At 37.9% G+C, this 24,822-nt stretch overlaps 1 protein-coding gene and 1 long non-coding RNA gene across 2 annotated transcripts; both read right to left on the bottom strand.

The window, feature by feature from the left end:
- Positions 1 to 943: 943 nt before the first annotated feature.
- On the bottom strand, positions 944 to 17,081 carry LOC122312834 (2-C-methyl-D-erythritol 4-phosphate cytidylyltransferase, chloroplastic-like). The gene is made up of 12 exons (XM_043127479.1): positions 16,919 to 17,081; positions 16,714 to 16,796; positions 16,544 to 16,615; positions 10,761 to 10,816; positions 9,347 to 9,437; positions 9,087 to 9,170; positions 4,796 to 4,871; positions 2,800 to 2,890; positions 2,554 to 2,614; positions 2,387 to 2,433; positions 1,300 to 1,390; positions 944 to 1,158 (listed from the first exon to the last, which is right to left on the bottom strand). Exons 1-12 carry the CDS (start codon positions 17,079 to 17,081, stop codon positions 1,090 to 1,092), a joined length of 984 nt encoding a protein of 327 aa, XP_042983413.1. The 3' UTR covers positions 944 to 1,089.
- A 4,792-nt stretch (positions 17,082 to 21,873) lies between these two features.
- On the bottom strand, positions 21,874 to 24,126 carry LOC122314212. The gene is made up of 4 exons (XR_006243642.1): positions 23,873 to 24,126; positions 22,482 to 22,568; positions 22,266 to 22,377; positions 21,874 to 22,137 (listed from the first exon to the last, which is right to left on the bottom strand). It is a non-coding gene; the product is annotated as an uncharacterized LOC122314212 (long non-coding RNA).
- Between the last annotated feature and the right edge of the window lie 696 nt (positions 24,127 to 24,822).

The following is a 24,822-nucleotide window of genomic DNA, read 5'->3' on the forward strand; positions in this document are numbered from 1 at the left end:
TTGCAATTAGGCTTTTGTTGAACCTTTTAATTTGTAGTCTCATCAAAATGTAGTAAACCTTACTTCTGTTTGTTAATTAATGGGTCCATTATCATATTAGGGGCACTATAGTCGTTTCATTACATTTCTATTATGCTTTGCTATGTAATACAAAAACATTCGAGAAGAAATATAGAAAATAATATTCATAATGCAATCGCCCTTTGGAGGTCCTGGTTTCCTCAGAAAACCAATCTATCATTCATTTTTTTCTCAACATTTTCCTTACATGCTTTTCATTATAATCGGTCGCTTGACACAATATCTTCCAAACCATCTTTACAAAATAAACACGTAGCGACTAACATGCTTAATGAAGCAAAAAGAAGCCTGTGAATATAACCGCCTATGGATTTCATATGTGGACATTTCTTTTTGTTGTGCACAAATGGTCCAAACTTCAACACTTTATCCAAGTCTAAGAGCAATCGCCATAGTTTTTAAACTCTCATAAGTTCTTCCCCTTGATGCGGTAGTTTCTTACCCCGCAACTCTCAGTGGATTGAAATTCATTGGTACTTAATGTCATGTATGTCAAAGCATAGTTGCTTTGTTCCAGCTCTCTAAGTCCTTGATGCGAAGGCCACTTTTCTTTAGAGGAAGACATATGTTCTCCCCATAAACCTTAATTCCCACAAGGCTAGATTCGGAGTCCTTCCATGAGAATGTTTGCCATGTTTGCTCAACTTGCTTTATATTTAGGAAAGATAAATAAGAAAATTCCTTTTATTTGCCTACTTTGTTAAATCCTCTCAGCTTACCAATGCAATCAACACCTTAAGAACAAGGAAAGAAAATGTCCACGTACACAATAAACACATTCTGCATTCGGGGTATGAAACAAACCCGGAATTCACAAGGGTAGTTTTTGTAGTGGTGTTGGACTGCCTTCAAGATAATGGCATTTTTTTGTATGTAATCCTAGGGTAGCACGAGGATTTTTCTCAAGTCAAGAAATTCTTTCACCCCAACAATTTTCAAAATTATTAAAAGAAAATGCCATTTCTACAACAATATGACACACAAATTAAGCCCATATAGTCTAGCCTTCTAAGATGACACTCTAGTGCTCAAACTCATTATTCTCTCTGCAAGCAATAAATCATTTGGGGTTGTGACCTGCAAAACAGTCTCAGCCAGTTGATTTATGATCTAGACAGATTAGATTGTCTTCTTGCTCCATAACTCAAACTATTTACCAAATCTTTTGATAAATCACTTTCTAAGAATAATATCATAGAGCATTTTAAGTTTCAGTACCTTGATGTTGGTATAAGATCTTTCGGTAATATATACAGGATGCTTGAGGTGCTCCACAATAGATACGTCATCAGTGACTTCAAGTCCTCCTCTGTTGAGATGTACAATTACATGTAGATTTTGAAGAGAGAACAATTACAGCCCACAAATTCCTCACCCAAGGTTGTTCTTGAAGAAAGAGATGTTCTAAACCAAGAAGCATGCATTGCATAGGCACAAAAAAGAGGCATTGAGATGAGGATATAAGTAGCCATATTTACTGGATTATATGCACTGACTATTTAGTAATGGCTATAGTTTCTTACTAACTAGTATATATTTGTTGATTTATATGTACACTAATGCTATTGATGTTCCGATGTTTCTATGACCTGAAACACCATGGGACTCCATTTGAACATCAAGATCCTTCATGACTCTCGACTATTGTAACTCTCCAATAGAAGATCCAAACTATATGACCTATGTTCTAAAAGGTCTCCAATAGAAGATCCAAACTATATGACCTATGCTCTAAAAGGATTAGTTAATGATACAATTGAAGCTTTATTGAAACCTTATAAAGAGCAAGAACTTCTCATTTCCAAGCAATGTGAGATCTCATTTACCACCTACCCTTATCTTTATCATATGGGGTGTCACAATCTACCTACTTTAAATTCTCAACATTCTCGTCGGGCTAGTTCGTTGTAGGTGGCACAACTCAAATCTCACATTTCTGCTTGGGATAGGCTCTAATACCATTTGTAAACCTCCAATGGAAGACCCAGACCACATGACCTATACTCCAAAAGGACTAGTCAATAATATAATTAGAGCTCCATTGGAACGTTATAAAGAGCAAAAACTTCTCATTCCCAAGTAATATGGGATCTCATAAATCACCTACTATTATTCAAACTAATTTGCATTTCCCAATAAAACTGCAAGTGGATGGATCAACATGTACTGTAGCATCTTTTGTATCTAATGAAGAGGTAAGATTAGATTTATGTCGAATAGTGCATGAAATATGCATCGTGAGCTATTAAGTACATTCCAACCAGCAGAAAAGTAAGAATGATGATAAAAGGTAGCTCTTCAGTACCTATTTACTAGCTCAAAACCTTTATTAAGCAAGTCGGGTTTAATGACCTGTAAAAAGAGATTGAAAAGGGAGCAATGTTATTATTCAACCTGTTCACCCAGAAATATCCATAGCATTCATTTACACTGACACAATTATAAAACATCTACATAATATCAAAATTAAACTTGTGGAGTCTGGATTTCCCAAAGCGTTTTCCTGTCCAGAGTTCTGACAACAAAGGATTGGCTATTAGCCTGCACAAAAGTTATGAAAAATGTCTCACCATTCACCAGGTCAAATTGATGACTTTGTCTAACCATTTAAGTGCCTATAATAGTTGTTTTTCAACTTAAATTCTTATTTTAGATAAGTAAAGTGCTGGGAAAAGACAAAAAAAGGGCTCAAAGACAACCTATAGATATTTCAGTAACTCTCTACAATTAATTGATATCTCTTTTATCGTTGCTTTTACAGGAACACCAAGTACAGCCGCTCCATTCAGCCAACCATCTTTAAGAACCTAAAAAAAACAATTGACCAGTCTTAAACATTCTGTAACCTTGACAATCATATTTTGGAATGAGAAAAGAAATTAGTACACCTCCAACCTATGACTTGTTAACTCACTGCAAAACACAACTATTACCAACTGCCCCCAGGTTAGGTTGGAACATTGAATTAGACAATATTACCCCTAGCTATAATAAAACCTTATAGTTGCTCTCCACTTAACAAAACTTTAAAAGAAAATGGTGACCAATTACAACTCATCCTGCCATGGTGGCCATGGGAGCCATAGCCATGGATCCCATGGAGACAAATCTGTGAACTTGGATGCTTTATCGAATCCATTCATGAAGGCACCACTCTTTTCAAGAGGATTCATAGAAAGTCAAGCCCTTTTAATAGAGGGCACCAATGTCATTTAACCTTCAATTTCATTCTCTCATCTGACCCAGCAAAATGTTTTTATAAGTAATTAAAATTTCATTAATAGCACAAAGGGGTGCAACTCAAGATTAAAGGGTGTATACGATAGAATGTAACTAATTAGAAAGGAGGAAACAATAACTAGGGCCAAATCACCCAACAGAAGAAAGGATAAGAAAATCCAGAATAGACCAAAACTATAACAAGCGATACTAATAGGGCCGAGTCATTTTTCTGGTTAAATTATTAGCACCAAGATTTCTCAATCACTACTGACTAGGAGACAAACATGTAAAAGATATTTGTATTTTAGAGGGTGAGTTGTTGCAAGTCACAATTTGAATGTATGTTTGAGAATGAGGTTATAGTTTGGGGTGTTTCTTCTGTTTTACCAAAAGCAGAAGATGGCTTGAAAATTGAGAAGGGGGGAATATAATACATACTCTCAGATATCATCTTACTAGTGTGTGGTTGAAATCTGCTGTGCTCCTTGACGTCTTTGAGACCTACCACGAGACATGCAAGGGGGTGTAGCAACTAGGTCTGATAATCGCTTCCACTAATTACATGGATACATGGTCTTTTCTACTAACCCTAAAAAATTGCCAATTTTGGAACGTCAGGCAAGTTGTCATCTGTCTTCTAATATTCACATTAGATTTTCAAGTTTAAATAAATTTCCACTTCCAGCTACAGCATATATTTTAGCATGCCTACCATGCTTGCAATATTAGCATCCAATCATTAACTATTCTGGAACATATGCAGATTGCAGATCATTTATACATTTGGCATATTTGACCAAGTTTTAACTTCTTCCTAGTGTGACTATCAAATCATTCATTTCGCAACTTGCAGTGGTTGTAAGAAACTAAATGGCAAGGTTCCCCAGTTTTTTCTTTTGAGTATAGATTTAAGCAACAGTCACAAACACCAAGATATTGAATTGGAATCCTCAATCAAGAAACTCCAAAATCCAAGAGACAGCATGTAGTGCACTTAAGATATGGGTGTGAAATTAATTATTAAACCTATTGGAAACTACGTTCGCACATTTGTATACTTCTTGTGTACTTGGGCTATGCTTTATTTACTTGTCTCAATAAAAAAATTTCTTAAAATTGATAACCTTGCAAAGTACAAGATTCAATAAGGGCAGGGAAAGAAAATATAATTGATATTCAAGAAAGTGATGATTGAAGAAAAGCAACATTGTATATCTCCCAAAAAAAAGTTCACTAATTGACCATCAGTAATTTGAACAACAAAATCCAATGCACTATAAAAGCATGAGTTTTGCTAAATACAAGCACAGTCGCGTACTAATCTGTGTACCAATATTGATTCATTCATACTTAAAATTTAAATTAACACTGTTTTTAATAAAATCTACTTTTTGACTAATCACATCATATTGGTGCACAGATTAGAGCACAATTGTGCTTACAACTATATTTTTCCTATAAGCACATAACAAAGTTCTTTAGAGCCCAATCTTTTCAATATCTCCTGTTGATACTAAAGGTCTTGCAGAATCAGGGATGCAAACAAGCTCTGAACTCGAATCGACTGCCTGTAAACATTAACAATAAGCAATTAAAAAAAAGTTTTGTAAACAAAATTTTATTTATAATAAGAATAGTCAAGAGCACAAATATACGAGACTTATACAAAAGCAACACCTAAGCAAGCTAGTTTAGTGATACAAGGAATTCATTTAAAGTCATGCCATGAAAATCAATTACAATCAACCAATGTAGTAAAGTATGGAAAAATAAATTTCTAAGCTCATCCATTGACCGCTCTCGATCTTCAAAGCTTCTTTCACTCCTCTCCTACCAAATACACCACCATTAACATATTTTTTTTATAAGTAATAAGAGATTTATTAATGCAAGCATATAGGTATAGCCCAAGTACACAGAAAGTATACAAGCGGAAACACCTAAATACAAGCTATGAACTAGGAACTAGCAAAGTCTAAAAAAGGAACTTTTAAAAAATCCCCATTCAGTATAAGAGTTTTTGCCCGAAAGTAAAGAGTTCGAAAGAAAAACTCTTTAAATTCTCCCAACAAGCGTTCTCTGTAATCAAAACAACGTCCATTCCTTTCTAGCCATAAACCCCACATTAGGCATAGAAAAATCATCTTCCAAATATCAGCAATGTGATGGCAGCCCATAGATCCTTGCCAACAAGCCAGTAGATCCACCACTCTCTTGGGCATCACCCAAGCTACGCCTAACCTGCGAAAATATCATCCTGAAGAGTCTTTGCCACCTCACAATGCAGAAACAAATGATCAACCGACTCCCCATCTTTCTTGCACAAATAACACCAGTCCAGGCATATTATACCACGCTTCCTCAAATTATTTGTTGTTAAAATCTTCCCGAGTGACACCAACCAGCAGAAAAAAGCAACTTTAGTCAGCACCTTGGATCTCCAAATACACTTCCAAGGGAATTGGTCAACACAATGGCATGTCAGCACTTTATAATAAGAGTTAACAGAAAAAATTGAATTTCCAGTATCTTGCCACAACATTCTGTTGTCTCCTCCCTACACCATTTTTATGTCATACAGTCTACTGAAAAAGACAGTAACAATCAGCACTTCCCCAATCATGAACATCTCTAATAAATCTCACATTCCATTGGGGAATATTATTGGAAAAAGATACAGAATCAGCTACAGTGGTGTCTTCGTCCCTTGTCATTCTAAATAGGGAAGGAAGAGCATTCTTGAGAGCCAATTCCCCACACCAAAGATCATGCCAAAAGCGAATCCTATCTCCTCCTCCAACCTTAAACAAAACATGTTTAAAAAATTCCCCCTATCCATTTTGTATGTACTTCCACAAGCCCACACCAAACACACTTCCAACTTCATTAGAACACCAACACCCCCAAGCCCTCCCATATTTAACATCAATAATATTTTTCCATAACGCATCCCACTCTAATTGATACTCCAAAGCCACTTTCCTATAAGAGCTTTATCAAAAAGCCTCAAATTACAGATCCCCAAAACCCCACAAGTAACTGATTCACCACCATTAACATATTGGAACCATCTTCCATATTGTTGCAATCTTAGAGTTGCCCTGAATGCCACTCCAATGAGCAATTAAATTTGATTTACAATAAACAAATCACCAAAACCAATTATAACATAGTTCCCATGACATATCAGTGTTATATCATGGTTGTGTGAAGACATCAAAAAGCAGTTTCTATTGCCTAATAAAGTTGATTCCTTGCAGAATATATTACAAGGTATAAAATATGAAGCAAATGACAATAAAATACTTAATCATGCATCATATTTCAAGTACAAATGAGAAAAATTAACCGACAGGCAGTTCGTACAAAGAATTTTTTTATCAGTTCATTTTAAATTGTAATTGACGTTTTTAAATTGTAATTACAAAGAAGGGAGTGTTACACGAATCCACATCAGAGTAAAGCATAGGGGATCCAGGCAAAATTCCAATAAAAGTTGTTTTTTTCTTTATTCACATGTTCTAAAAGTATTAGTACATATTTAAGGTATCATGAATTCATGTGAGTTTATATTGAAATAGTTGAACTTTCAGCAATTTGACTCGACAAATTCGATTCAAAAAGCCGCAAAATTGAATTTAATCTTTGGTAAAGAACAAACTTTACAAACAATTACATGTAATGATCGAAGGAAAGTCCAAACTACATCCGGACTTATATTTTAAAAGAATAAGTCAATGTTACAATTAAAACCCTTTAAAATCATTATAAACTGGAATATCTTCTCTCAACCAAACAATATGATATCCCATTCATATTAAATCTGAGGCATTACAGTCTCTCCTTTTAGATCTCTAATGCCCTCGTCAAACCAGTTCACTGTACAAGGCAAGGTTCAAGCCCCATACGTTTGATGGAGATTAGCTCTAATACCATTTGTAAGGACTAAGAGAAAACCTAAACTACATCTAGACTTACATTCCAAAAGAGTTGGGTGGGAATCTTCATAATTGAAACCCTTGGAATCTTTATAAACAGTAACTTCGCCCTCCCAGACAATGTGGGATCAGATTCACTGCTCTCACATTGAATCCAAAGCACTTAGTTAGGCTTAAATCATTCAGCAAGATCATAATTTAGCTAATATCTTGGGTTGTAAGGTCTCATTGCTACCTATGAGACATCTTGGTCTTCCATTGGGTGCTCCTTACAAAGAATTGTTAATTTGGGATGGTGTGATTGAAAAGATTGAAAGGAGGTTGGAAAGTGATATATTTGTCCAAAGGGGGAAGTATTACTTTGATATGGAGTACGTAGTCTAACCTTCCAACATATTTCCTTTCTCTTTTTCCTTTGCCTTCAAGGGTGGCCAATAGAATTTAAAAGATTTTTTGGAATTTTTTGCCAAGTGCGAATGGGGAAAAAGAAAGTTTCACTTGGTAAGTTGGAATAAGGTCTGCTCTCCGGTTTCTTGTGGAGGCTTGGGGGTTCAAAATTTGAGGATTTTCAACAAAGTTTTACTTGGAAAATGGCTATGGCGGTATCACCTTGAGAGGGATGCATTATGGATAAACATTATTGATGTTAAATATGGGAGGATGTGGGGGAATTGGTGTTCTTATGAAGTTAGAGGAGTGTATGAGGTGGGTTTGTGGAAGTCTATTTGAAATGGTTGGGTGGAACTTATTGATCATGTTAAATACAAGGTGGGTGATGGAACTAGGATTAATTTTTGGAAGGATACTTGGTGTGGTAATTCCATATTTTCGGTTAGCACCTTTTACAAGGCATTAACTTGTCATTGTGTCAATAAATTCCCTTGGAAGTGCATTTGGAGATCTAAGGTGCCTAGTAAGGTTGCATTTTTCTGCTGGTTGGCGTCTCTTGGAAAAATATTGACCACGGATAATTTGAGAAGGCATGGATTATTTGTTGTGGATTGGTGATTCATGTGTAAGAAAGATGGTGAATCTGTTGACCATCTTTTTCTTCATTGTGAGGTGGCTAAGACTTTGTGGGATGAGATTTTTGGTAGGACAGATATTGCTTGGGTGATGTCTAAGCAAGTGGTGGACCTTTTAGCAGGTTGGCAAGGTTTTAAGGGGAATCATTGCATTGCTGCCATACGGAAGATGATTCCTTCATGTTTAATGTGGTGCTTATGGTTGGAAAGGAATGAGCAATGCTTTGAAGATAAAGAACATTCAATGGGAGCACTTAGGGAGTTTTTTTGTATTTGGGCTAAAGCTCTTGTATTGAATGGAGATAATCTTCATGATTTGCTTTTCACCCATTCTACTTCCTAGCTTGTATTTAGGTGTTTTCTCTTGTATACTTCTTGTATACTTGGACTATGTCTATTTACTTGTTAATAAAATTTTCCATTTACTTCAAAAGAAAAAAATTATTCAACAATCATGTTTTGGATCATGATTTTGACCATCCCAAAAAGATAACATAGACACACAATACTACAATTTTATGGTATTAAGAATTAGTTTAAGTTCATTAACAAATCAACAAAAAGTAAAGCAGCAACAACAAAAACAATTTATGGCAGATCTTCATAGGGCTGTTTAAGGTAAGCTAGAAAGATCATGATTTTCCTTGAGCATATTTCTGAACTTTATTAGCAAAGAGAGAGGGGCAACACCTTTAGCAACCAAATGTTGTTTGATGTCCGTTCAAAATTGAGCCTATGATATTTTGAACATTTTGCCGACCTTTCATGAGAACAATAATATGTTGGGTGTTAAGAACTTAGAGTGGAATGGTGATAGTACCTTAAGGCCACTGTAGATAGAATCTTGCCTTTCCTTCCTAGGGAGTGCAAAATTTAACTTCAACACAAAGCTTCCCTTTGGTTCCTAAAAAAAGACAAACATCAGTTTGTATATCTCTTAAAGCACTAGAGCGAATGGGGGATCAAATATAGCCAAGTGGCAAGATGTCATGCAAAGAAGCCAACTACTCACCACACCACACACACACACACACACACACACACACACACACACACACACACACACACACACACACACACACAGATAAAACCTTCAAAAATGTCCTTGTAAGAGGGATCACAAACCACAATGATTTCCTTCACTTGAATCAATTGTGAGAAAGTGTACAAACTGCATATAATTTTACCATAAGAACACGAGACTAAGGATTGATGAGCAATGACTTTGTAATCAAATCAAACTTACATAAGGTACACCATCCTAATGTTGCCCTAGGAGCTAGACCTACATATGAGTACCACCAAAGGATTCTTTCCACCTAGAATTACAAAATATGAACCAGGCCAAGTCTTTAGTCATGTAAGGTTCACAGTGCAAATTGTTAACAAACTGATGCAATTAGTTTGTTCCGCCCACACTTAGCACTCTGATATTTTGAACCTTCATTCATTTTAAAAGCCTCTTCGTGTTAACCACATTGACTGCAACAGTAACTAGAGTGATATCACGAATTATGGTCCGTCTCAGAGTTTAAGCAAGCTTTCAGGACCCCCCAAAAGAATTCTTTTAGCCCTCCAAAAAGTATAGAAAAGTTTCAGAAAGCTACTACATCAATTTATGAGCAGGTTAAAAAAATTTATAGAAGCTCCACTAAAACTCAACATAGTTATTAATCAGTACATTAGTGGTTTTTATAATATATTATAAGCAAGGCAGATTATGGAAGAAAATTCAACATAAAAACCATCAAACAAATACCAACTTGCTGCACTCTTCTCACCATGGTTTTCTCAATTCCTCCTCTATTGCAAATAAAAAAAAAAAAAAAATTGGGAGTACTTGCATCCTTGAGTGACCTAGGGTTGACTCTTCCAGTTTCTAAACCAACCACGGAGCATGCCTTTTCAGTGATAAAACTTGTGAAAACAAGACTTTGTAATACAACAAAGGATGAGTTTCTAATAGATTTTGGAAGTTTTTATGAAAAAGAATTGCTGAGAATTTCACTCCCAAGATATAAATGGATCCATTCTATTCTATGACAAATAGTTGTCAGGCATAAGTTTGATATGATAAGTTCTTTTTGGGATATTTTTATCCTTTTTCTATACTAGAAAACTTCTTTAAAATTATTAGAATGTAAAAAGATTATTAGTTTTCCTTTAAAATTATTTTTACACATCCATCGAAGTTGATAACTTTTGCATACAATATACTTATGACTTGCGACTTATTTTTCTATTAGAAAATTAAGACTTGGCTTTTGAGAAAAATACAAAAGCGTTTGTGTGTGTGTGAATTTTGAGTTTATCTTGAGTTGCATGTTAATCTTGTAGAGCCCCCACAACCCCCCCAACCCAAAAAAAGTAAAAGATTCCTAATACTGCTCCCGATGATACATGGATGGATTTCTAGACCTCTAGAAGAATCAGAAGCCAAATCCATGTGATGGCCAAAAAACATTCATAGTTGAGTCAAGTTGTTGCAATTTACCTATACACAGCAATTGGTTGGCCTAAAAGTGGAAGATACTGCTTTGGCATGCTCACCTATTTCCACAACTAAAAAACTATCATGTCACACATGCAAAATAGACAAACTATGAACAAAGGAAGAAAATGGAAGCACATGCTGTGTATTTTCAAGCTTACTACAAACACTCTATTTGTGTGTGTAGGGGTAGATATAATATACATACATAACAATTTGCCATCTCAAAATAAAAGGGAAAAAATCCAAACAACAAGGGCCATACATGCCTCTGGAACCATATTTTTCTTGAATGCAATTTCAATTATTCCCTCAAGCAGTAGTAAAATGAATGATTTTAAAAAAGGACATCCAGCATGAAGAAGAAAGCTGAAGTCTATGCATTAGGTCATATGGAAACCTTAAACTAAATGAATTACATTGGCCTGATAACTCTAAGCGAAGCTATCTTCAATTGCCTTTAGTTTGAAATAAAATCAAAAATAAAAAAGTTATGTGGACCTTCCCCATCACCATGCCTCCCAAATAATTAATAATGATAAAGACAAAAAAAAAAAAAAAAAAAACAGGTAAATTCCATCTCAAATTTAACCCATGCGCAGCTCTGTTGTTTTGGGGTGTGAAGCAATATTTTTGAACCAAAGCTTCTATAGCAGTTTAATATCCCTCTGACCAAACTGAAACCAAAGAATTAGTTTGCTTTTCAAAATACTTCAATTGGTTCACATTAGTATCGGGGGCAAGCCATCTATTGAAAGATCCGAGGATGTTGTAAATTTGTTCGTAGTTAAGAGGAGGTAAGTGTATTTTTTTAAAGAAATATAAGAAAAATAAATATAAATCATATAGAGAAAAATTATATCATTTACTTTTTTCTGACGAATAAAAGCAAAGAGAAATATTTATATTCGAAGTGCCTTCTTTGCCTTGAACTGCAAAAATATATACTTTCTAGTTATATATTCATGTGAAAGAAAAGTAAAATGATATATTAGTTATTGTTTAACAATTTTATCTAAGTTGTTAGATAAAACGCAATTGAGTACGGATATTTAACTCCTGGTATCTAGTAAAGTACAAATACCCCCATACTAGGCAAATAGTAACCTATAAGCCAGTCCAAACCACCCTACCAAAACCAACCCTTTCACCTCCTGGAAAAAGTCCAGATGTTGACATGGACCAGGACCCCAAAACCTTAGATTTTGAAACCGATGAGGTCCATCCCAATCCCTCCACCAAAGTCTCAAAAAGGCATAACAGAAGCACCCCTCTACACCAGGCCCCTATTGAGAACTCCATCAAAACTAGGAAGTCCACCTGAAAAAGGAAAGCTCAAGACCCTCCCTCCTCAAGTCCTAGTATCCCTACTGTCCCAACAGACGCCACAAAGAAAAGAACTTGTAGTAAATCTTGCTAGATATCTCAAATATCCATGAAACCAAAAAAACAAAACTACAACTCATGCGTGTTGAGTTCCACCATGTCAACAAAGATGATGCTCAAATGTTACTCCCAGAAGCTGCAAGACAGCCCTACCAAGAACCATGAACCTCATCAACTGGAACTGCCAGGAACTTGAGAACCATCGGATGGTTAACTTCCTTAACCTCCTAGTTAAGGATAAGAGCCCATCCATGATTTTTCTCGTGTAAACAAACTGTTCTAAAAGCAAGAGTGGAAGAAGTCAGTAGAATCTTGAAGTTTGAAGTGTGCTTGGCTGTTGAAAGCAGATGGAGTAGTGGTGGCCTTGCATTAATGTGGAAAAATCAAGCTAAGGTGGCCATCTATAACTACTGTAGATGGCATATTAGTGCCCATATTTCAAATAATCCAGACACAACCTCCTGGTTTTTCACAGGATTCTATGGTCATCCTGAGACCACTAAAAGTAGTAGCTGTGAATTCTTAAAATCACTTAAACTAGTGGATTTAACACCATGGCTATGTTGTGGTGATTTCAATGAGATAACTAGTCAAGATGTGAAGATGGGAGGTCCTCTCAGGCCTTATAAACAGATGGAGCGGTTTATAGATGCCCTTGAATGTTGTTCCCTAAATTTGGTTATGACATTAGGCTTAAAATATATTTGGGCTAATAACAGGAATGGACAAAATTTCACCAGAAAACAATTGGATAAAGCTTTAGCCAATCCAGCTTGGCTATAGTTATTCAAGGAAGCCTGCTGCACTGTCAACCCTACTGTTAAATCAAACCACTCACTTTGCACCTTGCCTTAGCTAATAAAAGAAGCCAGGGAAGGCATAATTCTAAAATATTCAAGTTTGAAGCAACGTGTACCCTGAAGGAGGGTTGTGCTACAACTATTAAAGAGGTGTGGGGGAGAGCAGCTTCTGGTGACAGTTATGCCACCATGATGAATAGAAGACTGAGTAATTGTAGCTCAGCTCTTAAGAAGTGGAATGCTACAAAAAACAAAAGTACTCCTGCTGATATCAAACAAAAAAAGACAAGTCTAAGTGAAAAGCAACCAGAGGGGATCAAGTGAGCTCTATTCTCAAGTTACAAGGTGAGATTGAAAAGTCCCTAGCAGAGGAAGATCTGAAATAGAAGCTAAACAACATTGGCTGAAAATGGGAGATAAAAACACAAAATTTTATCACCTACATGCCACTCAAAGAAGGAACACCAATAGAATTATTCAAGTCTTGGATGGCATAGGGTCACTGATTACTGAAAAGCAACCGATTGGGTCTATTTTCTCATCTTTCTTCTATGATCTCTTCACCACATCGGATCCATCTGGTATTACAAAATGCCTAGAGGATATGCCCCAGAAAGTATCTCCTGAGATGAATGAATATCTGGTGAAGGAGTTCACAGTAGAAGAAATCAAGGTGGTTGTGTTTCAGATGAATAGATTAGGCTCTCGAGGACTAGATGGATTTCTAGCCTTAATCTATCAATCAAACTGGGACTTGGTTGGGGAAGAAGTTAGTAACTATGCTCTTAACATTCTAAACAAAGGTGGCTCCTTGGAGGGAGCCAATGATACTTTCATTACTCTCATCCCAAAGGTTAAAGAGGCCAAGAGAGTTTTTGACTTTAGGCCTATTAGTTTATGCAATATATTATACAAAATTGTAGCTAAAGTGATTTCAAATAGACTCAAATGTGTATTGCCTAACATTATTTCTCCGAATCAGAGTGCTTTTGTTCCAGGTAGTGCCATCACAGACAACATTTGGGTGGCCTATAAAGTCCACACAATGACAACCAGATTGCAAGGAAGATCAGGCTTTATGGCCTTCAAACTAGATATGAGTAAGGCATATGACCGTATGGGATGGCAATTCCTGTCCTTAGTAATGTGAAAATTGGGATTTGAAAACAGTTGGATCTCCTTGGTGATGAAATGCATCTCTTCAGTCTCATATTCCATCCTTCTCAATGGAACCTCAAGCTTCTTTCAAGCCCTCTAAAGGCCTAAGGCAAGGGGACCCCCTCTACCCTTACCTTTTCATTCTGTGTGCAGAAGGTTTATTATGTCTACTTAACAAGGTAGAGAGGGATGAAAGTATCACTAGTGTCCCGATGGAAAAAGGCCCCATTAGAGTCAATCACCTCTTCTTTGCTTATGACAGCATGATCTTCTGCAAATGCAACTCCTTTGAATGGAGTAGGTTGATGAGGATGCTGAAACAATATGAACTTGCCTTTGGTTAGATGCTAAACAAGGAGAAATCATCCATTTACTTCAGCAAGAACACCCTCTCTGAAAACAAGAGAACTATTCTACAGATAGCTGGGGTTAAGGCAACTAGCTCCTTTGAGAAAAACCTTGGCCTTTTTCCCATGGTGGGAAGAGCCAAGACTACATCCTTTCATGGGTTAATTGATAGGGTGTGGGCTTGAGTTACCAACTGGAAGACAAACTGCTTATCTGTAGCTGGAAAGGAAGTCTTACTCAAATCTATCCTGCTGGCTATTCCCACCTACACCATGGGATCTTTCTCCTCCCTCAGTCTATTACAAGCAAGTTGGACCAGCTTCTAAGGAAATTCTGGTGGGGCTTTAATGAGGACCATTTCAAAATTCAATGGGTCAAGTGGGACAAACTCAGAAAGCCAAAGGGTCAAGGTGGTTTGGGATTCAGAAACTTCAAAAACTTCAGTTTGGCTCTTTTAGCAAAATAGGATTGGCAAGTTCTCACGAAACCTAGATCCCTTCCTGCCCAAATCGTAAAACAGATGTACTTTACCCATAGCTCCCTATTGAATGCAAAAATAGGGCAAAGACCTTCCCTAGCCTGGAGGAGTGTGAAAGCTGGACTTAATCTATTGAAGGCCTACTTTGGAGAATTGGCAATAGGGTTAAGGTCAAGATATAGGAGAATCGGTGGCTGCCAAGACCCCATTTTCTAACTCCAAACCACTGGAGGAAGGATACAATAGCAGTAACTCTGGTGGCTAAATTGATTGATCCAGTTTTGAGAAAATGGGATGACAACTTGTTAAATAACCTATTCTCACAAGATAGTGTGGACATCATAAAGACCATCCCCAGAAGTTTGGGTAGTAGAGAGGATCGTTTGAGTTGGGGAGGCACATCAAATGGCATCTTCATAGTAAGAAGTGCATGCCACCTTCATAGAGAGTTACAAACCAATCTAGAGGGTTGTACCTCAAACAATTCAGCTCAAGATGGTTTTTGGAAGTCAATGTGGACATTGTAGGTACCAAATGGGGTTACGATGTTTCTATTGAGGGCTTGCATCGAGGCTTTGCCCACCTTTAGCAACCTGTTTAGGACGAAAATCAGAGAGGACAACTTATGCCCAGTCTATCACCTAGAGGAGGAGACTTCATGTCATGTCTTGTGGAGTTGTGGGGCAACTTGAGATGTATGGGGACAAGCAAGCAGGCAATTACAAAAACTATCCATAAAAGATTCATGTTTTAAGGTTATTTGGAAACAAATGCTAGAATGGCTGTCTCAGCATGCATTGGAAGAAACTGGCATGATTGCAAAACTTATCTGGACTAGGAGAAATGATTTCGTGCATGGGAAAGTTTTCAGGCACCAAAATACTATAATCCAAAAAGCTAATATTGACCTGAGGTGCTTCAAGGCCATCAAAGCTACTGACCCTGCGGGTGTATCCAGAACTAGTCCCTCAGCTCAACGATGGAGTAAGCCACCAAAGGGACGTTATAAACTCAACTGGGATGCATCTATCAACACCTCAAGGGGCTTAATTGGCATTGGAGCTATAATTAGAGATTGCTATGGGAGAGTCCTGGGCACACTTAGAGCCAAAAGAAACCTTAAACTGTCACCATATGCTACAAAGGCTTATGCCTTGATGATGGCTGCTTTTTTTCAGTAAAGAAGCTGGTATCCATGAATTTAATCTAGAGGGTGACTCTCTTCAGGTGGTCGAAAAGCTGCAGAAGCCAGTTGAGAATTGGAGTCCAGGAGGCCTAATAGTTGAAGATACAAGAAATGTACTAAAAGGTCTTTTGCATCTTGGAATGTTGTCATACTAAAAGAGATGCTAATATGGCAGTACACTTGCTAACCCAAGATGTCCTTTTAAGTGAATTTGATCTATATGATCTAGAGGAGACCCCAAGTTGTATTAAGCAAGTAGTTTCTGCTGAAACTTTGTAACATGCTAAAACTTTGTAACATGTTTGCTTAAGTAATAAAGATATCTTCTTTTTTTTTTTTAAAAAAAAAGTGAATTAAACAAAGTATTGGGATTTAGATATTAAAAAAAAATTTAGTCCCATCGGAATTAAAATCAAAGACGAAAACTCACTTCCATCCTTTTTCCCTTCCCCCCAGCCAAAAGAATCATCGATATGCTTTTTTCCATCACAATTGTAGACTTCTACGTAGAACATTCAAAACACACAATATAAAAATATTGGAAAAATGAAAAATAAAAAACTTTCGACATTTATTTTATAAAGTAAGTCGTAAACTCACTTCCTTGTCAGAATTTTTGGCATAGTAAGGAGTGATCCTCGATCTACCACTTCTCCCCTTTTCCCTGAATTTGAATTTAGGACCTACGACAATATCACAGATAAATTTAACTTTTACGAATATAGTGACATAGAGTATGTGACTCCCAAGGTTTTTTTTTGGGCAGCCAAACATTGTGGGATTAATGGGGAGGGTTTTACTTTGCCTGGAAATGGAAACGCGAAGTTGGAGTTTGAGAGTAAAAGCGGGATGGACTTGACGAGAATTGTGCTATTGCTCTGGAAAATGGAACAAGACAAAGAGAAACTAAGCAAAGTTGTTGAAGCAGGAAGTGGAAAGTTCAGGTCCACAGGAAGAAGAATTGCCATCTCTCTCTCACTCACTCCCCTGGAATCCAATTAATGCCTACAGAACTTGCTATGGGCTAATATTGTGTCAAGATTCTTCTTGAGGATAGGAGTATCATAATTTTGGGAAAAAGATTTTAAATTGGAAAAATCTACGCAGCAGCCACTATTTGGCTGCATCCATTGCACACATGAGGTGTCCTAAGTAAATTTCCCTTTTTCTCCCTCATAGCTGCACTTTTCCTCTCTGGTTTTGCGCATTTGGAATTCACCCATCCTCTTCTCCCACCCACACACATTTTACCTTTAGAAGTGACATTTGAAAATTTCACTCCCCGCTTTCGCCCCTTCTTCTACCCAACTCCCTGCGTCCTACTGTGTTCGCCCATGCAGTCGTGCTTCTTCTTCCCCAGTTGGTGAGATTTGTTTGGCCACCCCTCTGCCCAGCAGTAGCTTCCCAGGTAACGTTGGAGATATTATTTTTCCTTGTATTATGGTTTCTGTTTGTGTACTGAGGGTGGTGAAGGGAGGCCACGAAAGTTTGTTTGTGATATGGATTTTTTGAGATGGGTATTGAAAATTTTGGGGCTTAGGATATTTTTCCTTCGTGTTTTTCTGATTGCAGCTTCTTTGAGCAATGTTTTTCGCATTTTTTGAGCACTAAGTTGAAAAACCCATTAGATATTGGTTCTAGTCTTAATCATAGCTTCTGATCTGTGCATTTATGTATAGCAAGTATGGGTAAAGGTTCATTTGCTTTAATCACTAAAATGTCTTTACCTGCAGCTTTTGGGTGTCTATTACTTTTGCAATTGTTATTAGCTTTGGTTTAGGTGCTGGATGTAGAGAAAAGAAGAAAAGAATGGCTCATGTTTCCTATGTGAAAGTTGATAAATGCACAATTGCTTATGTTTTTAGAGAGATTGTACCGAGCTCTCCCAATGGCTGTTTAAGTACGTTGTTAATTTTTTATTAGAAAAAATTTGCATATGCCTTTCTACTGTGGATTACAGCTACCATTAAGCACTACGCTCAGTCATCTTGACTCTTAAATGACACTGAGCTATACCAAAGACTCTTAGCACATACATATACATTTTTCTGATCTCTAAGCATATGTGGTAATTAAGAGAAAGACACAGGTAGATTGAACAAGTCTTTCAAGAATTTAATAATAACAATGTGAGGATTTCTTCTTTATCCTTTTTCTATTACTCGTGAAGATTTGCATTTGGCGAACATAGATAGAGTTGAACTGCACATTTATTAGAGGTTAATTGTTATTTCTATACACCCTTCCTTTTATTTAGTGTACTTCCACAAATATAGGAGATATGCTCAGCTTACCCCTTCAATTGTGAACCGGTTGTACTATTTGCAAAATTTTTGTGTATGGACGAGATGCTTTTTCTTGCTTTTTTTGGTTGGCTGCCTGATCTTGTTCTTTTGATCTTTTGCTGATCCAGGAAATTATCAAGGTTTGCAACTAAAAGTAAAAGCTAATCTTTTTTGGTGTTCATTATTTTACCCAAGGAAGATAGTGAGTCAACTAGTTTTTGTTGGCAAACAAATTATGAAGTATTAGTAATTCAAGTCTTGTCTCTTGGTGGCTGAAATGGACTCACATATATGCTCATTTAAATGCAGGGAGTAGCATCTGAGCCCTAAAAACTCACGAGTCACCTACATTTTTTTGTTGGTTGAAATAGCTGTATTGTATTCAAAGCACAATGGAAGTACTTGTTGTATACTTCATTTGCTAGAAGATAACATTTGTACAAGAGAAAATGTAGTTTGAAAGATGTGGGATGACATCTTGCGGCCCGAGAGAGAGAGAGAGAGAGAGAGAGAGAGAGAGAGAGAGAGAGAGAGAGAGAGAGAGAGAGAGAGAGAGAGAGAGAGAGAGAGAGAACTCTTCAAAAGGAAAAGAGAAAATTATTGTGTTTGTGCTAGGTTGTATCTATTGTAATAGTTTTGGCTTGGTTCGAATAAATTGTAACATGTAAATAGATGGGTATGTTCTATATGGTTTTTGTATGGACCAAATGTAATGGTACTCCCCCTATGTTTTCTGTTTGTACTTGGACTACAATTAACTTATGATGTTTTGATTCCAATAAATTTCCAACTGTTGTGATGAAAATATGGAGAACCGTGTTTTTGTTTGGTGTTTCTTGGTCTGATTTCTTGCGGTGTCTATCATTTAGCATTTATTAAACAGAGCAAGAATTTTTAGTTGAATTCCCTTGGACTGCTATTGTTGAAGAGCCTCCAACTGCCCCTCAAACAAGGTAGCATGTGATGACCCGTTTTTGAGTGTATTTTCGCTGAAATAATTGTTTTTATTTTAATTAATATATTAGCTATTTATTTTAATTTATTTGCGTTTTTAATGTTGGTTTTTAAATTAATTTATTTCATTTGGTGTTGTGTTTTATTTAGTTGTTTTGTGTTTTTTTTTTAATCTTTTTGGCGGGTTAGTTTTGCTTTCCGGAATGAGGTTTGGGCCTCATCTTTTCCCTACATCTTTTCCCTTTTTCCTCTCTTTTTCTTTTTCTTTTTCCTTTTTTTCTTTTTTCTTCTTCTTTCTTTTTTTTTTCCTTTTCTTTTTTCCCTCCCTTTCTCTCTCCCCGATCGGCTCACCCCCCCCCGAGCTCTCTCTCTCTCTCCTCCCTCTCCCTCACGCCGGACTGGTCTTGCCCCCGATCTACCGCCGTCCGGCCACCGTGCGGCTCACCGCCGGTGCCATTCGGTTCGTCCACCTCCGGCGCACCTCCCCACCGAAAATCACCCCCATCCGGCCGGCCGTTTGGCCGGAAAAGCTCTCCAAAGCCTCCACGGTTTTTCCTCCGATCCGCCGCCGTCGCTCCACCTCCGGCCACCATTTCTTCACCACTTCATCACCGACCTCTTGCCGTCCTAACCCACCCATTTCCGGCCTCCATCGACCACCGGAGCAGCTCCCACGAGCTTGTTTTCCGATTTGCCATTTTCGGCCATTTCCGGCCATTCCGCCGCCACCCACGGCCGTCCGTCACTTCCTATAGCTTCACAACCACCTCTAGACCATACCCTATCAATCTCGTGTCCTAGTTTGTCCCCGTTCAAAAGTGGGTTTTTCGGACCCACGGCCACAGTGAATTTTCACTGTGACGTTGCTGTTTTTCCGCCGTTTGCAACACCGTGAGCTTTCTAAAAATACCGTATAGCGCTGTAAGTATTTTCCAAACCCTATTTTCAGATTTTAATATATATTGCTCATTCAATGGTTTTATTTAATTAATTATATATTTAATTGATTATTGTTGGTTGTTGATTCCGGACTGAGTCCGAGGAGTTTCGGGGGTCGGATGGATTGAGGACGGAGTGTTTGTTTGGTTGGTTGTGTTTGGTTGTTTTGATTGGGCCGTGTGGCGTGCGTTGCATTTTATTTGTGTGCGTTGCATATCGCGTGCATGTGCATCATGCTTATCGGCGTTTTGGCGTTTGGGTGCGTGTGTCTCACGAGCCCAAGCCGTGATGGGTTATTATCACGGTGGAGCTCCTCTGATCACTCGGGAGCGGTCAATACTGAGTGACATCCCCTGAGTAGTCGTCTGGGCGCTGACGAGTTCGGTACTAGAGGATGGGTCTGGCCCGGTACGTGCTGAGCACGAGTCCAGGCATCGCTCTATTCACCGATTCTGAGGCCCTGCGCGATGACGGAGTAGTATTAGAGGATGGGTCTGGCCCGGTACGTGCTGAGCACGAGTCCAGGCATCGCTCTACTCACTGACTCCGGGAGCGGAAATTAGAGGATGGGTCTGGCCCGGTACGTGCTGAGCACGAGTCCAGGCATCGCTCTATTCACCGATCCCGTGGCCCTTCGCTGGCGAGGGCTAGAGGATGGCCCGGCCCGGTACGTGCATGGCACGAGTCTGGGCATCGCTCGTTTAGGTGTCGCACGCGTAGCCGTTCTCTACGGTGTGGCACTGAGCCAGGGTGTGCGGATGATCCCTAGGGGAGATCATGGTGCATACGGAGCGGGTTGTGGTATGGTTTTTCGGTTATGATCCTTTTTCTGGGAAAAATGGTGGTTTGGGCCATTATCTGGGATAATGGCGAGGTGTGGCTTTATGGAGGTTGGTGGGCCTTTTGGGTTTTGGCGTGCGTGTTAAAATATATGTGTAGCGGGGCGTGTGTTTGTTTGATCTTGTTTTCTTGTTGTGTGGGTTGTATGTATTTTCATCTGGTAGTGTTTGGGTCATACTTACCTGCGGAACCTTTCTTGGTTCCGTAGCTTTTGGTGCAGAGATCGAGGAAGAGGAGGAGGAGGCTGAGCCCGAGGATGCGGCTCCGCCGGGTTGCTGATGCTGTGCTTTTTATCTGTTTTCAAACTTGTATTTGTGTTTCTTGTAATATTTTATTTAAGTATGTTTTAAACAGTTTGTATTTCATTAAGAAAAATTCTGGTACTTATTTATTGACTTGCTTCTCGCTGCGTTTGTCTTGTGCACTTTGTCGCTCTTGCACACACTTGGCACACGTCGTTAGGATGGTGGTCCGGGTTGTCACCATCCGGACGTCTCGATTTCCCCGTGTTCGGGCGTGGGGATTTGGGGGCGTCACATAGCAAGTCCCACTTCTTCGTGGCACTACTGTTCTGAATCAGTTCCCCACCTTAAACTTGGATTTACAGAGTGATAATAGCTCGTAGATGCAATGGAACTTCTACAGTTTCATCGAGAACTATTTGCTTCTTATAATAAATTGTAAATGATATAAAGCCTGCCTATCCAACATTCAATCATAGATTCTCTCACTCATTGCAACGTGACCAAAACTTAAGAAATAACATATCACATTATCGGTGCCAAAAAAAATCTATTACATTTCAAGTGTTCGGATAGAATGTAAAACAAGAAAAAACAACTATGCGACAGCTCTGCGCCAATAGCTGTGTGAGGGTATTATCGTTGCTTGAAAAGCTTCGCGACAGCTCTGCACCAATAGCTGTGTTTGTCAATGGGCTTACAGTGTGGTAGTATGAAGCATTAAGGGCGTCCCCTTTATCATTCCTGAATTTACCAACATCATCCTGTCATTTTTCAAGGAAAGCATATCAAGACATACATACAAGCAGAGCATATAGCACTCAATTACAACAGACTGGTCGAATTATTGTTCATTAAAGAGAAAAGGAAGTCATTTTACACAGTTACTCACACACACTGTCAACATTGTTTCCAACAACACCAAAAAATTTCACAATTGGATTGGCAATCAACCCAAGGCTTGTACTTATTCCAGCATACTCATGCTGCAATTTGAGTTCAACCTGCCAACAAAAGTACTGATAACTTCTATCAAAGTGAAGCAAAACAATAACATGATCCAAATGTGTTAACTGGCCAGACAAAAAAATACAAATATTTTTCTTACCTTACCAGACCTCTGATCAGGAACAATAAAACTAAAGATAGCCTTGAGTCAAGGTGCAGGTTCTTCAACGGTAACTGTTGTGAGAAGCTACAAATTCATGGAACACATTGAAGTTAAACAATTAAAGTAATTTTTGAAATCCATGGATAAATATAAATTTATTTATATTTAAAACTTGAATCCACCATTTTATAAGTCTAAGAGAAGGGATCTCCATGTAATGAAACTAACAAAATATATAAGTATTTAAGACACCCGAGATTCAAAATGATATAGAAGTAGAACAAACAAATAGTGAATAAGCTAGGTAGGAGAACAGCTGAACAAGTCCAATAACACTGAATTGGAAAGCTAAGTACTAGTCAAAGTAAAAGCAAAAGCTACACAGAAACTGATTATAATTAGTACATATTCCTTAATATAATAAGCTTTACCTCCAAATACAAGTACTCAAATAATTGGCAATAATCAATAAAACTAGTACAAAATCACTGTTTCCATCAAGACAACATTTAGATTAAAATGGAGACAAATATGAACTAATAATTTAGTACTGTCAAAACAGAGACAATGTCAGGGAATCTTGATTTTGTCTCCCTTGTTTTGTAATATTTCGAAAGAGGAGTTGAGGATAATCCCCACACAAAGATTCAGTAAATGACTAGATGCTAGTAGTGATATCTTGTTTCTGCATTGATATGATTCTTATTGGTTTACTTGATATCAGGGGATTGCTTTTAAAAAACTAAAAACAAAACAACAGAGGAGAGGATATCATCTGAAGCATGTTCGTTCGTGTTTTGTTGATGAATTAACTTAATTCATTCGAGAAAAGTGGATTCCAGTCTTTTGAATCTATGCAAGCCGGAGAGATAGGCTTGGAGTTTACGTCATTCATGCTTACGACATTCCTTGATGATGCAAAACATTGCTTGTGTACGACAACTATCACATGCAATGCCTGTCACATGTGATGGACTGTTAATTGTGTGGTACGACTCGAACAGGTTTGAATCGTTTGCTAATGTTCAGTTTTAAGAACAAAGAAACATAAATAAATAAATTTCATGAACAGAATGAAGGATATAGATTTATTTGGAAGCTAAAGGAGAGCATCCAAAACATATTCATTAACAGGGAATGAATTTGTTCCAATCTACCACTCAAATTAAAAAATGCTACCATTAAACTTGCTTAAGCTCTTCCTCAGAAATCCTACCATTAAACTTGCATATTTTACAAAGGGGGAGAAAGTAACATTCAAATGAAAACACACTCGTGCATTTTTCTCCATACCCTAAGCCGCAATATCCATATTACAAAACCCTAAATTCACCTATCTACAAGAACAACGTCCAATATGGAAGGAAAAATAGACCTTGAAATGTTACCATGAGAGGGCAGGGGTGACGGTGAAACAAAGCTCCACCAGAGCAGTGTCGCTGTATACCCTCCCAGATTTGCTCTATTCAACAAGCTAGCAGGGAGCGACAGCATTGGGCAGACGGAGGAGCGGTGTTCGGTGGCGCTAACGAGAGTGACGGCGTCATCGGGTGGTACTAGGTGCGACGTTGCTGCCGTAGGTTGCTGTTGAGGGACCTTACAGCTCTTTCGCGGGATGATTTTGAATGGGAGTGCAACTGTGAAAAAGAAACCCAATTTCAAATCCTATCAAATCAAAACCTAGTTTTGGGTTTTAAAAAGAATGGAACAAACAGAAGCAGCCATGTAGTGAGTGCACTGAATGCGCTGTTATAGTGACTGCTCTGTGGAAGAACTCTTTTAAATTAAGCTAAAGCTTCTATTACAATTTTTTTAAATTTTTATATTAAATATAATAAATAATTTAATTTTTTAAAATAAAAATAATATTATAAAAATATTTTATTTAACTTTTATCTTATCGTATCTATAACTAAATGAGACATAAATATTAAAATAACATTTTTAGTTTGACATTTAAGTAATGTCAACTATGATTCGATCTAGATATTTAATCCCACCCTTCGATCCTTCAGATCGGCCCGACTCCACCTCCATACCTCCGGCGCGTGGCCCTGACACACTACTCCAGAGGCGCAGGTTGACTATTTCTCCTTTGCAGATCTATTCTTCCGATGTCGATCTATCAGGATTATAGCTTTCCCTAACTAGTGATCTTGTAAAAAGGACTAAGGATCTCTCCAAAAAACATCTCAAGACAATAGACTGCAATGCACCCGCTTATAATGTCTCCAGCGATGGCTTATTCTTCGTTTTTAGCTTTTCTTTCACTTGCTCTGGGGAGTGTATTGGCTGAGGGGCGATGTCATTCATATCGTAAACAACCCATAAGCATAAT

The sequence above is a fragment of the Carya illinoinensis genome, chromosome 6 (genome assembly GCF_018687715.1).
Source record: "Carya illinoinensis cultivar Pawnee chromosome 6, C.illinoinensisPawnee_v1, whole genome shotgun sequence".
NCBI classification, from domain to species: Eukaryota; Viridiplantae; Streptophyta; class Magnoliopsida; order Fagales; family Juglandaceae; genus Carya; species Carya illinoinensis.